At 34.0% G+C, this 11,399-nt stretch overlaps 2 protein-coding genes across 4 annotated transcripts; one reads left to right on the forward strand and one right to left on the reverse strand.

Moving 5' to 3' along the window:
- Positions 1-500: 500 nt before the first annotated feature.
- LOC132311965 (MA3 DOMAIN-CONTAINING TRANSLATION REGULATORY FACTOR 2-like) lies at positions 501-7,037 on the reverse strand. 3 transcript variants are annotated; one of them, XR_009483144.1, is made up of 6 exons: positions 6,696-7,037; positions 4,937-5,429; positions 4,502-4,599; positions 2,424-4,281; positions 985-1,046; positions 501-854 (listed from the first exon to the last, which is right to left on the reverse strand). XR_009483144.1 is itself a non-coding variant. In XM_059810148.1 (5 exons), the coding sequence occupies exons 2-4, from the start codon at positions 5,199-5,201 to the stop codon at positions 2,431-2,433; spliced, it is 2,214 nt and encodes a 737-aa protein (XP_059666131.1). In that variant the 5' UTR covers positions 5,202-5,429; positions 6,696-7,037; the 3' UTR covers positions 501-854; positions 2,424-2,430. The 3 variants fall into 3 exon arrangements, 1 of the variants encoding a protein (XP_059666131.1); XR_009483143.1 differs by lacking the exon at positions 985-1,046 and having other exon boundaries at positions 2,379-4,281; XM_059810148.1 differs by lacking the exon at positions 985-1,046.
- A 2,726-nt stretch (positions 7,038-9,763) lies between these two features.
- On the forward strand, positions 9,764-11,047 carry LOC132314311 (uncharacterized). The gene is made up of 2 exons (XM_059813187.1): positions 9,764-10,626; positions 10,795-11,047. The coding sequence occupies exons 1-2, from the start codon at positions 9,764-9,766 to the stop codon at positions 11,045-11,047; spliced, it is 1,116 nt and encodes a 371-aa protein (XP_059669170.1).
- The last annotated feature ends 352 nt before the right edge of the window (positions 11,048-11,399 follow it).

An 11,399-nucleotide genomic window follows, 5' to 3' on the forward strand; every position in this document is an offset into this window, starting at 1 on the left:
TTTATATGGAGAGCTGAATGAATCTTTTTATGCATCAAAAAGATAAATATGGGAAATGATCATTCAACAAATATTTTTAGCCTAGCTCTAACAAAGTAAACATTTTAACCTCCACCGTAGCTCTGTTTGTTTGTAAACTAAATTTTAGAAAATTTTTTTTTTTTTTTTTGGTGTTTAGTTGTAAGTTGTCAAAAAATATTAAAACCTATCAAAAATAATTTACCCATCAATTTTCGACAAATTAGACAAGTTATTTTACACTACCTAGACCCGGGATAGACTTAAAGAGGAAGCAGGGGCAATTACCCCCCTAAATTTTTTATTTTTTTTTTACCAATAAACACTAGTATTTTTCTTATTTTGCAGTTATACACCTATGAAATCTAAATATAAAAAATAAAAATGAAAAAATCATAAAAAGGAAAGGAAAAAAATTCCCAAAAAATGTTTTACGGAGCACACTGGAACCTCCATGTAGTTCCTACCATGCATTATAAGCATTTCAGCAAGATAGGAGTATATCACATCTTATTTAAGAGCATGTTTAGCACAAAACATACATGCTGTGGACTAAGCACAGAATTCTCATATAATAAAACAAATCCATCTTTGATCAAAGGATGCAAAGATCAAAGAACATCAATAATTTGTTCAACACTAGAAGCATGGATTTAGCTTCATCACTACAATAATTTTCAGTACTCAAATCAGACCAAAATTGTCATCGGAACAGAATATGCTAAGAAACCGTTCTTCATTTTCTCCGGATTTTAACATCAAGAATCCACTGTACCTTCCCCTCTGGCAAGCGGAGTGCCACCACCTCAAACTTCTCCCAAAGATGACCTTGCCACCTGATTCCAGTTTAAAATAAATAAATAAATACTAAATCAGAAACAAAATAGCTGTACTAAATCAAATTCTGTCCTTGAGCATTATCTCAACTTAACAGTACTAATTTTAAGTGAAAATCTCAACTCTTACAACTCAAACATCAACAAGCACACTAGTAATTGAACATGCATTCCATAAGAATTAATCCGAATCTACAATGAAAAAGACAAACACGGTCAAATAACAGAAAGTGTTTCATTATGCACTGCTGTTCAAGACTGCATAAAATTTCTAGTAAATATTGAAGTAAAATTTTCAATCAGATTGTCAAAATCTCAAGAGCACTAAAATTCATTCAAAAAAAAATTTTCTTTTTGGTCAAGTAAAGAATATCGAAACTAAGAATATTTACGTTGAAAATCTCCTATGCGGAACCAATATTGCAGTGGATCCAAAACTAGGCACAGTTAAAATAACATCTCAGGAAAAAAAACCATCTATGGAGCAGCCGCTACCACATCTCCAGTGAAACCGGCCATGACCATGATTGCCTAGATGATTTCAGCAGCTATCATCTCCTCCAGTGCAAACCACTGGCGATAAACTTAGTATCACTAACACCAAAATCCCCACCGCAGTCTCCATCTAAAGGACTGACTTACACAGCTATACCACTGGATTAGGACTCACATTGTTTTCAATTTCACCACTGCCAGTCCCACTGCTTCTACTAGCACCTTTGCCTTTGCCATGACCACTAAATCCTCATAAGTCATAAACTATCCAATACATTTCTTCTGACACTAAAATTATATCAAAAATATGATTTTGTCTGCAATAATCTTAAGGTATGCAAATCATGCATAGATGCAATAACTTAAGGGAACAAGTGAAAAGAGTAACAAAAACGAAGCCTGATCCAAGCCCTTTATAAAGGAATGCGAAGTACAAATCTAAACTTTCAGAAATGCTTATTTATGCGAGACTCGTGACCATGGATCGATTTTCTTCAGCAATTTCAAGCTTGTCATTAATCATGAAAGATATGAAATATTCAGGGTGGCAGAAAAGACAACAATAAGAAGTTCACTATGACTTTGCTTCACCCAGAAGGAGAAAATTAATTGGCACCAGATGTTCAAATTCTACTTGCCATTTACCTCTGTTGTACCTATTTCAAGTCCTGGCCTAGTGATCATGTTTAGTGTGCTTTAAAGATGTTGAAGGAGGTCAAGGGAATACAGGGAGATAAACTTTAGTGAACACAAGTTTGAGAGAGCTACAACTTTTCAGCTATTGATGATGAAACGGATTCCAATGCACATGTTACCGATAACAACTACATAATGAGATTAAGCAAAAAACCAGCACACCGATAAAATTAAACCTAAAGATGGCTGCAAGAGTACAGTACATATGGCGCAATGTCAATCTATATAACAATATTGTATATTCCAAAAAAATGAATTAGCAAGCTAAAGAATAATTCCACCCAAGAAATTTCTCTCCCAAATCCTATCCTAGTTTTTCCACATTCTACTTACTTCTTTGTTTCTTTAGGCAGACAAAATTCAGATATCAGAGTGCACCTCTGCATCATGAACAAGAGCCATTCTCCACTGCATGTCCTGATCTGGTGAAACAAAATGATAAATCCAACCACCCTTCAGTCTTGGCCCAGTCAACATAACGTGTAAATTGTTGCTCTGCATCAGGCACGTCCAAAGCCAAGTCATCAAGAGATTCTGCCACTCTTCCAAAACCCTTCATCATTTGATTCATCGTAATGAGTCCAATGCTAAAACACTCCTGAAGCAAACCCCACAATCTATCATTCTTCTTCTCCATAACTGTCACCAATGATTTCTTAACAATCTCATGGTGGAAAAATGGCATGCTTAACTCCTTTATGCACCGACAAGCTTCCTTCATATCCCCCCCAGACTCAAACTCCTCTAAAATCTTTCCGATCTTGTCCTTGACATCCTCAATTGCCCATCCGTTCCTGCTGCTGCTGCTGCTCCCTCCACCACCCCAACACCTTAATATTCGTTCTCCAGAAAGTCGAGCCTTTAGCAGTGAATTTGCCATTTGAAGCACTTTGCTCCCAACTGAGTCTGGTCCCAAACACTGACTCCTAATCTCTTCCAAGTGCAGCGGGGCAAGGACTTCATCCACCACTGCTCTTGCTAAAAACATCGCAAGATCATCAACAACAACTGGAATATCCAGAACAGTGTCTTCTGCAGATTCTAGCAGCAAGATGAAGCCATTTACGACATCATCAGCTGGAAAACACAAGGATGACAACAAAATAGAAGCCATTTCTTTCTCTCTATTTTTTCGATCCATCGCTAGAATTATCAGTTTCTTAACAAATATAGCATTCAATTCGGCCAAGGAATTAGAAGAGGTCTCTGATTCTAGACAATGAATTACCTCTGAAACATCACCAGACAAAAAGTACTCCTGAACTATGAATTGAGCCTTCATCTTGAAGGATTTTGCGGCACTATCTTCTAATGACGATGATTTTCCAGTCTGTAGGGACAGTGACTTCAAAGATGAGGCACACAACCACCCCTCTGATGCTGCCTTGGAGATCAAGGACTGCAATATCCTCCTTGCATTTGGGATGTCAAGCGATAAGTCATCGACATTGTCAATAATCCGTCCAAATCCCTTTGATATCTGACTTGAATTGATCAAACCTTCTTCAGCAGCCGTCTTCAACAAATCCAAAAGCTGGCATTCAGCTTGCTGCCTTTCCATGGCCATTATAATAGCCCGTTTCACTATCTCGTGATGGAAGAATGGAACATTCAAATCCTTAATGCACCTGCAAGCCTCTTTCCTGTCATCACTCATTACATACTCTATCAGCAAATTATTTATCTTTCCTTTCACATCTTCAACAGTTTTGTTCTTGCCTCCAGCCCAACGGCGCTCAATGATTTCTGCATGAAGAGGGGCCGATAAATAGCCCTTCTCAGCTCTTTTAATGACATCAACTCCCTTTGAATCATTGGGTAAGGAGGCAATTTCTTTTGTCAAAAAAGCAGGAGGAAGTATGTCATCAACCACACCTCGAGCTATAAACAGTGCAAGAACATCAACTGTATCTGGTATATCTACGATAAAGTCATCTGCAGATTCCACTAGTTTTCTGAAACCTTTGTATACTTGTGGTGGATCAATGATATCAGCATAAAGTGATGATAACAGAACGGCGGCCATTTCTTTCTCTTTGTCATGCTTATCCATAGCCATAGAAATAAGCTTCTTAACAAAATAATAGTTATAGCTTGGCATTCCTAGTTCTCTTAATTCATTGGCAGTTGAGATAACATCATCAGTGTTGAAGTATTCCTCTGCAATTATTGTAGCTTTCTTTTTATACTCCTCAAATGTTGCACTCGATTTTCTTGCACTTAATTGTTCCTTTTCCTGCAACCAAAAATTAATTTCATTTTGGGATCCATCGATATTAGCAAGGAGCTTTAATAAGATTAAAACTTCAAAATTTAAAACCAACAGCTTTCCCTCTCTTGAGAAAAGATAATTCATGGTGACAACAATAACATAAGTCTTCCAAACAAAAACAAAAAAATGATGTTGATTCATTTAAAGAAAAAAAAAAAAAAATCAAGAGATCTTAATTACATACCTCATTGCTGGTGTAGTTTGGGTCGTTGGGGTCAAGGGGGACATATTGGTCATCCGTATCAAGTAACCCACCCCAAGTTCCTTTTCCCCCAGAACCACCTGCATAATGATAATAGTTATGCACAATGAGCAATAAACCACAAAATATTTGAGTTTAAAAGTTCAGCAAGTACTTAATGCAAGTACTTGACCACAAAACATATTGCCCATGAAAGACAGAATGCGAAACTGACCTGTTTCTTAAGCTGTGGCATCATTTTTACCCAAGACAAATAGATTTTGGCAGATTCTTAACAACCATAACTACCAATTATTTGTTTTCATACTCTATATCACGGTTTTAATTGTTTCTAATTATTAGACAAAAAGCATCTTTTTTGGTCTCAAACAAGAAATAACTCCAGTGCTGTAAAGATTATTAGGAGTAATGCATTGCCTTTTTTAGGGCGGCCATCTCTTCCAGAATGTGAATGCCTGTAATTCTTAAGTGGGCTGCCCTTGTTCGTGCCATGCTTACTATGATCATGACCCTTTGGGGACCTTGAAGATTTCGGGGATTGTGGTGACTTTGGGGATCTTGGAGACTTTGGGGATGAGGAGATCTTTAATGGAGAAACAGATAATGGATCCGCACTTTCTGAGGTTGATCGAAGTTGCTCCTGATGCTCATTTGACATGTACCCGTTAGTGACTTCCATCATAGAGAGATTCTGAACTTCACTAACAACTTAGAGAAACCACAACGAGAACCATTAATTTGCTAATACTGATGATGTTAGGTGCAGGATAATATTTGAAATTCGAAAGGAACCAAAATACAATGCCTCTTTACTCCAAATTACTGTAGTTCTGCATAAAGCTTTCTTCTTGATTGTAATATTCCCTCTATTTGTGTTCTATTAAACGTCTTAATCCATTGTGCTCCAGCACTGCAAGAACTCAAAGATAAAAATTATATATATATATATATATATATATATATATATATATATATATGGAATCAGAAAAAAATGAGAAGATCATGTGAAAAGTGAGACCAATTAATAGAAATACCAATAAGAAACCTTATCCTGTGAGCCATTGGTTATGCTCTTTATTTTATTTTATTATTTAAAATAAATAAAAATGAAAACAACCTAGCAGTAAGCAATAAACAACTATAGTTGTATTTATTTGGGGTGGAGGAACAAAGTGTTGAATAAACTCAATATCATTAAATTATTATTATCATACAATCAAACAAGGATGAACTGGCTAAACAAGTTAGTATATTTGTGGTAAAAGTTGATCATAAATTCACAAAAATATCGCCATCTTCCTCAACAGAATGAGTAGAACAATGTGGCATTCCAAGGTTGTGTAAAAAATTAGAATCTGTCACAGGAGGCCCAACCCTATTAGCATAGTGGAATAATATATATAACTTAAAAGCCCCTTCGGTTGTCTGATAAAATTAATCAAAATTCATAAAATATAACCATCCTCTTCAACAGAATGTAGAGTAAAACTTGGAATCTTATCCAAGTAAAAATGTGACCTTGGAAACCAACTTCTTGCAACAACAAAAAAATAGGAATATATATATACATATACATATATATATTTCTCTACCCAAATCAGTATTTTGTTTATTAAACGGAGCAATATACAAAAAATGCTATAATTCAACCTAATTACAAATTTTTTTGTTTTTTTCCTAGTTGATACTCACACCCCTTCTCGAGGAATTGTTTGCACCCAAGAGAATTTGAACCTTAGACCTGATGCTTCTTGAGGCACAGGCCAAGTTCTTACTACTTGAGTCAATCCCTGGGAATTTAATTACAAAACTTGGAATCTTATAAAAGAAATTAATAATAATTTGGCCTTGGAAACCAATTTATTGCAACAAGAACAAAATCAGAATATATAAATATATAAATGTATATATTTCCCTACCAAAATCAGTATTTTGTCTATGATATATACATATATATGCTAACTGTATTTTTTTAATTTGTTAAGAGTGTGTAATTCACGAGTTTAAACTATCCACCAAGTTTGTATTCCAATAGTGTCTCTTCCGCCCAAATAATTTCATGGTAAAGTGGTAGAAACCACTGTTTAATGAACATAACACAAATCTAAACAAAGCTAACTAGAAACAGGTTCAAGTATTATATGGTAATTGAGATAAAATTGAGATTGAATCTTACCTTAAATGGGCATGTATGAGAAAGAACCCGAGTTCGCCGGAGTGACATGGCACACCGGCGGTGGAGATGAATTTAACCGGTAAATGATGGGGGTGTAAATTGTGGGTACTCTTTGAATTTAATTTGATTCTTGATTCGTGGGATTTAGAAATGTGTTGGATGTGGTATATGCATGGAATGAATGGAAAATGTTGTTTAGATGATGGAAAAAAGTTGGATTTGAGTAACCGTAAGGATTCAGATCCGACTGAAAAGTTGCAGAATTTTAGCAGGTCAACTAACTGATTTCTCACACGAGTGCCCCCTATTGCCTTCTTCGTGAGGCGGGGAAAACGCCCAAAAGTGCAGGACCCTTTTTTTATTACTGTATTATTATTATTATTACTTTTGTACAGTATTTTTTAATTGTTTGAACTATTATTCTTTTTAGAGTATACCTCTTTTATGATGAATTTTTTATTAATTAACTTCAAAAGATTGACTTATTCAACAAGTCGTTTAGTTTTCAAAAGTCATATAATATATATATATATATACACACACTTTTTGTATCTAGAATTCGCAAATGACACAAATCATCACAGGAAATTACTATTGAGGCACAAAAACAAAATAAAATAAAAAAGAGAGAAACACTTTATACAAAAAAAAAAAAAAAAAAGACTCACTTTTGAATACAACAAAGGGCAAATTGGATAAATGTCATAAAACTCTCATCTAGTTTCAATTTATAGCAAGAAACTCAGTAGTTAACATAAAATTTGTGTAAGTATCTAATTTGTTGCAAAGTCGGAGTAATATTATTTTGACATAAAAGCCTTTAGTATAAATTTAAGAAAATATTTCTCTCTTAATATAAAATTAAAATTCATAAAAATTACAATTTTTCTTAATGGTACATCTATAAAAAAGAAAATGAGAATACCTTGGCATAATTTTTTTTTTTTTTTTTTACTTTTTTAATTAAAAAAAATTCAAAAGAAAAAGAAAACCTAAAAGGATAATCATTTTATGACAACCTAAATTTACATTAAGGAGCATTTTCGTATTATAATTTCACTTTAATGGTGTGTATTTAAAATATATATATATATATTCTTAATTTTTTTGTTAAAAATTAAAAAGGAAAAAATCAAAAATAAATTTTTAATTTATATTGAAGGGCATTTGTGTCATTATAACTCACTTTGCAACAAATTAGATAAGAAAAAACTACGCTCAAGTAGAATGAGGAGTTCTAAATTACAAAATGGTTTATTTTTAAAGTTTAGTGAAGGGATTATTTAATTTAAGTAAACAATTTGATATTTTAGAATAAGAGATTGAGGTCATTTTAAACCTGAATAATTTTTCTCAATGCATATGTAATTATTTTGCCTAATTCAATTAAAGTGAAAATTAAACTTTAAAACTTGACTACTTTCTAATTTAGGACTCTTAAGCTTACTTAAATGTAGTTTTCTCATTAGATAATAAGAAAAAAAAAATGTGTTAATTTTTTTTTTAAGAAGTTTCTTGCCAAAAATTAAAAGTGAAGGGGTTTTATACAATTTGCCCAATAACAAATTAATACATCATTTATAATTAGTATTTTTTAAATCATTCATATATCAAATATGTGTTTGGCATGACACCAAATTAAAAGCCAGATTTGATTCTATGGTAGACTAACGGCTAGACACTTGCCCCTTTGACTAAAAAATTTAAACAATTAGGTGATATTTTCTATCTACCATGTATGTCCATGATTTTTTTTATTCGAATTCAATGGGTTGATATAATAACCTACACAGCGTTGAGAAAGAGAGACCGAGGGAGAGAAGGTGTGGGGTAGTTTTTGAAATTACATTAATGCCCAATGATGTAGGATGTTTTAGTAATTTTATTTATTTATATATATATATTTTTTTTTTTTTTTTTGGGTCTAATTACCCACCTCAAAAAGATGGGAAGGTTAGCTTCTCTTCCTTCTCTATTTACTTAAATCTTTGTGAATTTATATATAGATAAATATATATATATATATATATATATATATATATTTTTACACCTCCATTCTTAAAACGTGCTTTGCAAGTCGTATTTTCTAGTATTCTTTCTGTCTCAAAATTTGTAAGTCACGATTCTTAAAATAGAACGTTTGTTTTAAAACAGATGTAATACTTTTTATAAGCACTTACAAATTGTTTAGAGTGATTTATGTTGGGTTTAACATTATCTAAAACATTCTAAAATTATATAATAACCTTATAAATATCTTAATACATACAAGAGTGTTCTAAAATTTTCAAATTTTAAAATATTAGCTCCTAAATGTAATGATAGATCTTCTCCTATAAATAGAGATGGTAGTAACACAAGCATTTCAATAAAATTTAGCAGTGTTTGTATTATAAATTTTATTATCCATCAATATTGGGTCCATATTATATTTTTATAATAGTATATATATTTGTTACATGAATAGATAAAAGCATACATCTTAGAATATGCACTCTCTCACCGATAAAGAGAGAAGAATTTTGATGTGGTGTGAACCTTTAGATACTGACAGATTCAAGGGTGGACTCTGATGGATCCATCTAAATAAAATTTCAAATAACCTGGTTTTATATCACAAATGTTTTTCTTGAATATTCATCTGTAAAATAAAAAATAAAATAAATCTATATTCAATCGTCGCTTCTGATTTATAATCTAAACATCTATCATTTTTTCACGAAGTTTTATCATGTCAGCATTAGTATTATTTATAAATAATGGTCCACATTATAACGAGGCAAATCGTAGACTCACAAACTTTTTGTAAGTTAAAAACTACACATAGTCGAACGGTTGCGTCTAGAAACCTGATAAATAAAATTCTCATACTTTCCTTATATTCTGCATCAATGGCACCTTCTCTCTCATGTTGCTTCACTCCCAACAGTCGCGTCTCAAGTTCCACACGATAGCCATTCATCACTATATATATATTTCAAATCATTAATTCTTCGTGCAAAACTACCCAACAACGTATACACGAGTATTCACACACAACTATTTATATATATATATATATATACACAATGCTTTTTTCAACTTCCTCGTCTTCATCATCTTCAAGTCCTGCAATCAGCGATGAAGACTTCAACCTATTTCACTCCATCGACCGCGAATTATACTCCATTTTAATCTTTTACCTATGCCGGGACCCTGCCGAGTCCATGCAAGTCATGGCACTTTGGTTGTGGCTTGAAAGGGCCGGCTACGAATCGCGTCTGGTCAAGAAACTGCTGTCAACTCCGGTGCCTTTTATTAACGCCGTTGCCGATGAGACAGTAACGTGCTTGAAATGTATAGAGACAGATAACTTTCCCACTGATCCGGAGGGAAATGACATCCCTACACTAAAAGCTTTATTAAGAAAGAGTGTTGCTATTCAATACTTTCACGAAAACAGGCTTACCATTCTTCGTGGAGTGACAAAGATCATGAATGAGGTATGTGCAAGAGCTTTCGACGACATATTGAGAAGAATTTTTCGAATCAAGTCTCTTTTCAATACACACATGGTTGGTGAATCGAGCAGTAGTTCTGGAAATAATGAGAAGAACGTGGTGCCGAATGTGACTATAGTACCGATGGGTTACTATCAGTCCCTTCTAATGGCGCCATTACATTTAGACTTGGAAAATGAGGGAGCAGTACTCGATCATAAGCAGTTTTGGCCGAGTTATGATCCTAATCACATGGTGCACGCTTATGATCCTTACGATCTCGCGATGCAGCGCCAGTTCTTGAACAGTGAGTTGGGTGATCGGTTGAGCCGTCTTAGCCTCTCTGTTCCTGTGGAAGAGAAGGAAGTCCCACAAGATGATAGGACAATCTTCTTGACATTTTCCAAAGGGTACCCAATATCCGAAACTGAAGTTAGAGACTTCTTCACTGGGTAATCTCCCTCTCTTCTCTTCTCTATATATGCGTATATTTAGTGTGTGTGTGTGTGTGTGTGTGTATATAGGAGTAAAATGCATTAATTTTTTAATTTTTTTTTTTTTTTCACTCTCATTTTATTTGACGATTGTGTGATTAATATATGGAGGAACGGTTTTGACAGAAAATTTGGAGATTTTATTGAAGTCATTCATATGCAAGAAGTGCAGCAGGATGAACAAGTACTATACGCTCGCGTTGTGTGTCGTTATGTTCCCATCATTGATGTTGTCCTCCATGGTCAAATGAAAGCCAAGTTCACCATCAATGGGAAACATGTTTGGGCCAGAAAATATGTGAGGAAGAACCCCAGGTCACCGCCGACAGTAAGTTCACCACCGCAACCAGCCTCCACGGTGGGGTTGCCACAACCCTAGTTTGGATGGGTAGTGTCCTGCATTGCATGGAATGGTTGGGTTAAATAAATGTTTGTTGAGTGGGATGTTGTTAATTTGTGTTCGTCGAGTGATGCTGTTAATTTCTGAGAATTGTTCTGAGTTGTATCATTGTGGCTACTGGTTATGTACTAATGAATGTTCCTACTATGAATAATAATAATAAAACTAATAAATAATTTTATTATAGTTGGGTGACGATATTGATGCTAGTGACATATTGATCATGACCTTGATACGGAGCTGGAGCTGCTAACTATGATAAATGGTGTAGCACAAACTCGTGCCGCATCTTCTTTATGCAGTCGAAAATGTTATCCAAAATTTGTTGTTT

This window comes from Cornus florida, unplaced genomic scaffold, assembly GCF_030987335.1.
Source record: "Cornus florida cultivar Cherokee Brave unplaced genomic scaffold, ASM3098733v1 CherokeeBrave_3.0.0_Hap2_Chr06, whole genome shotgun sequence".
NCBI classification, from domain to species: domain Eukaryota; kingdom Viridiplantae; phylum Streptophyta; class Magnoliopsida; order Cornales; family Cornaceae; genus Cornus; species Cornus florida.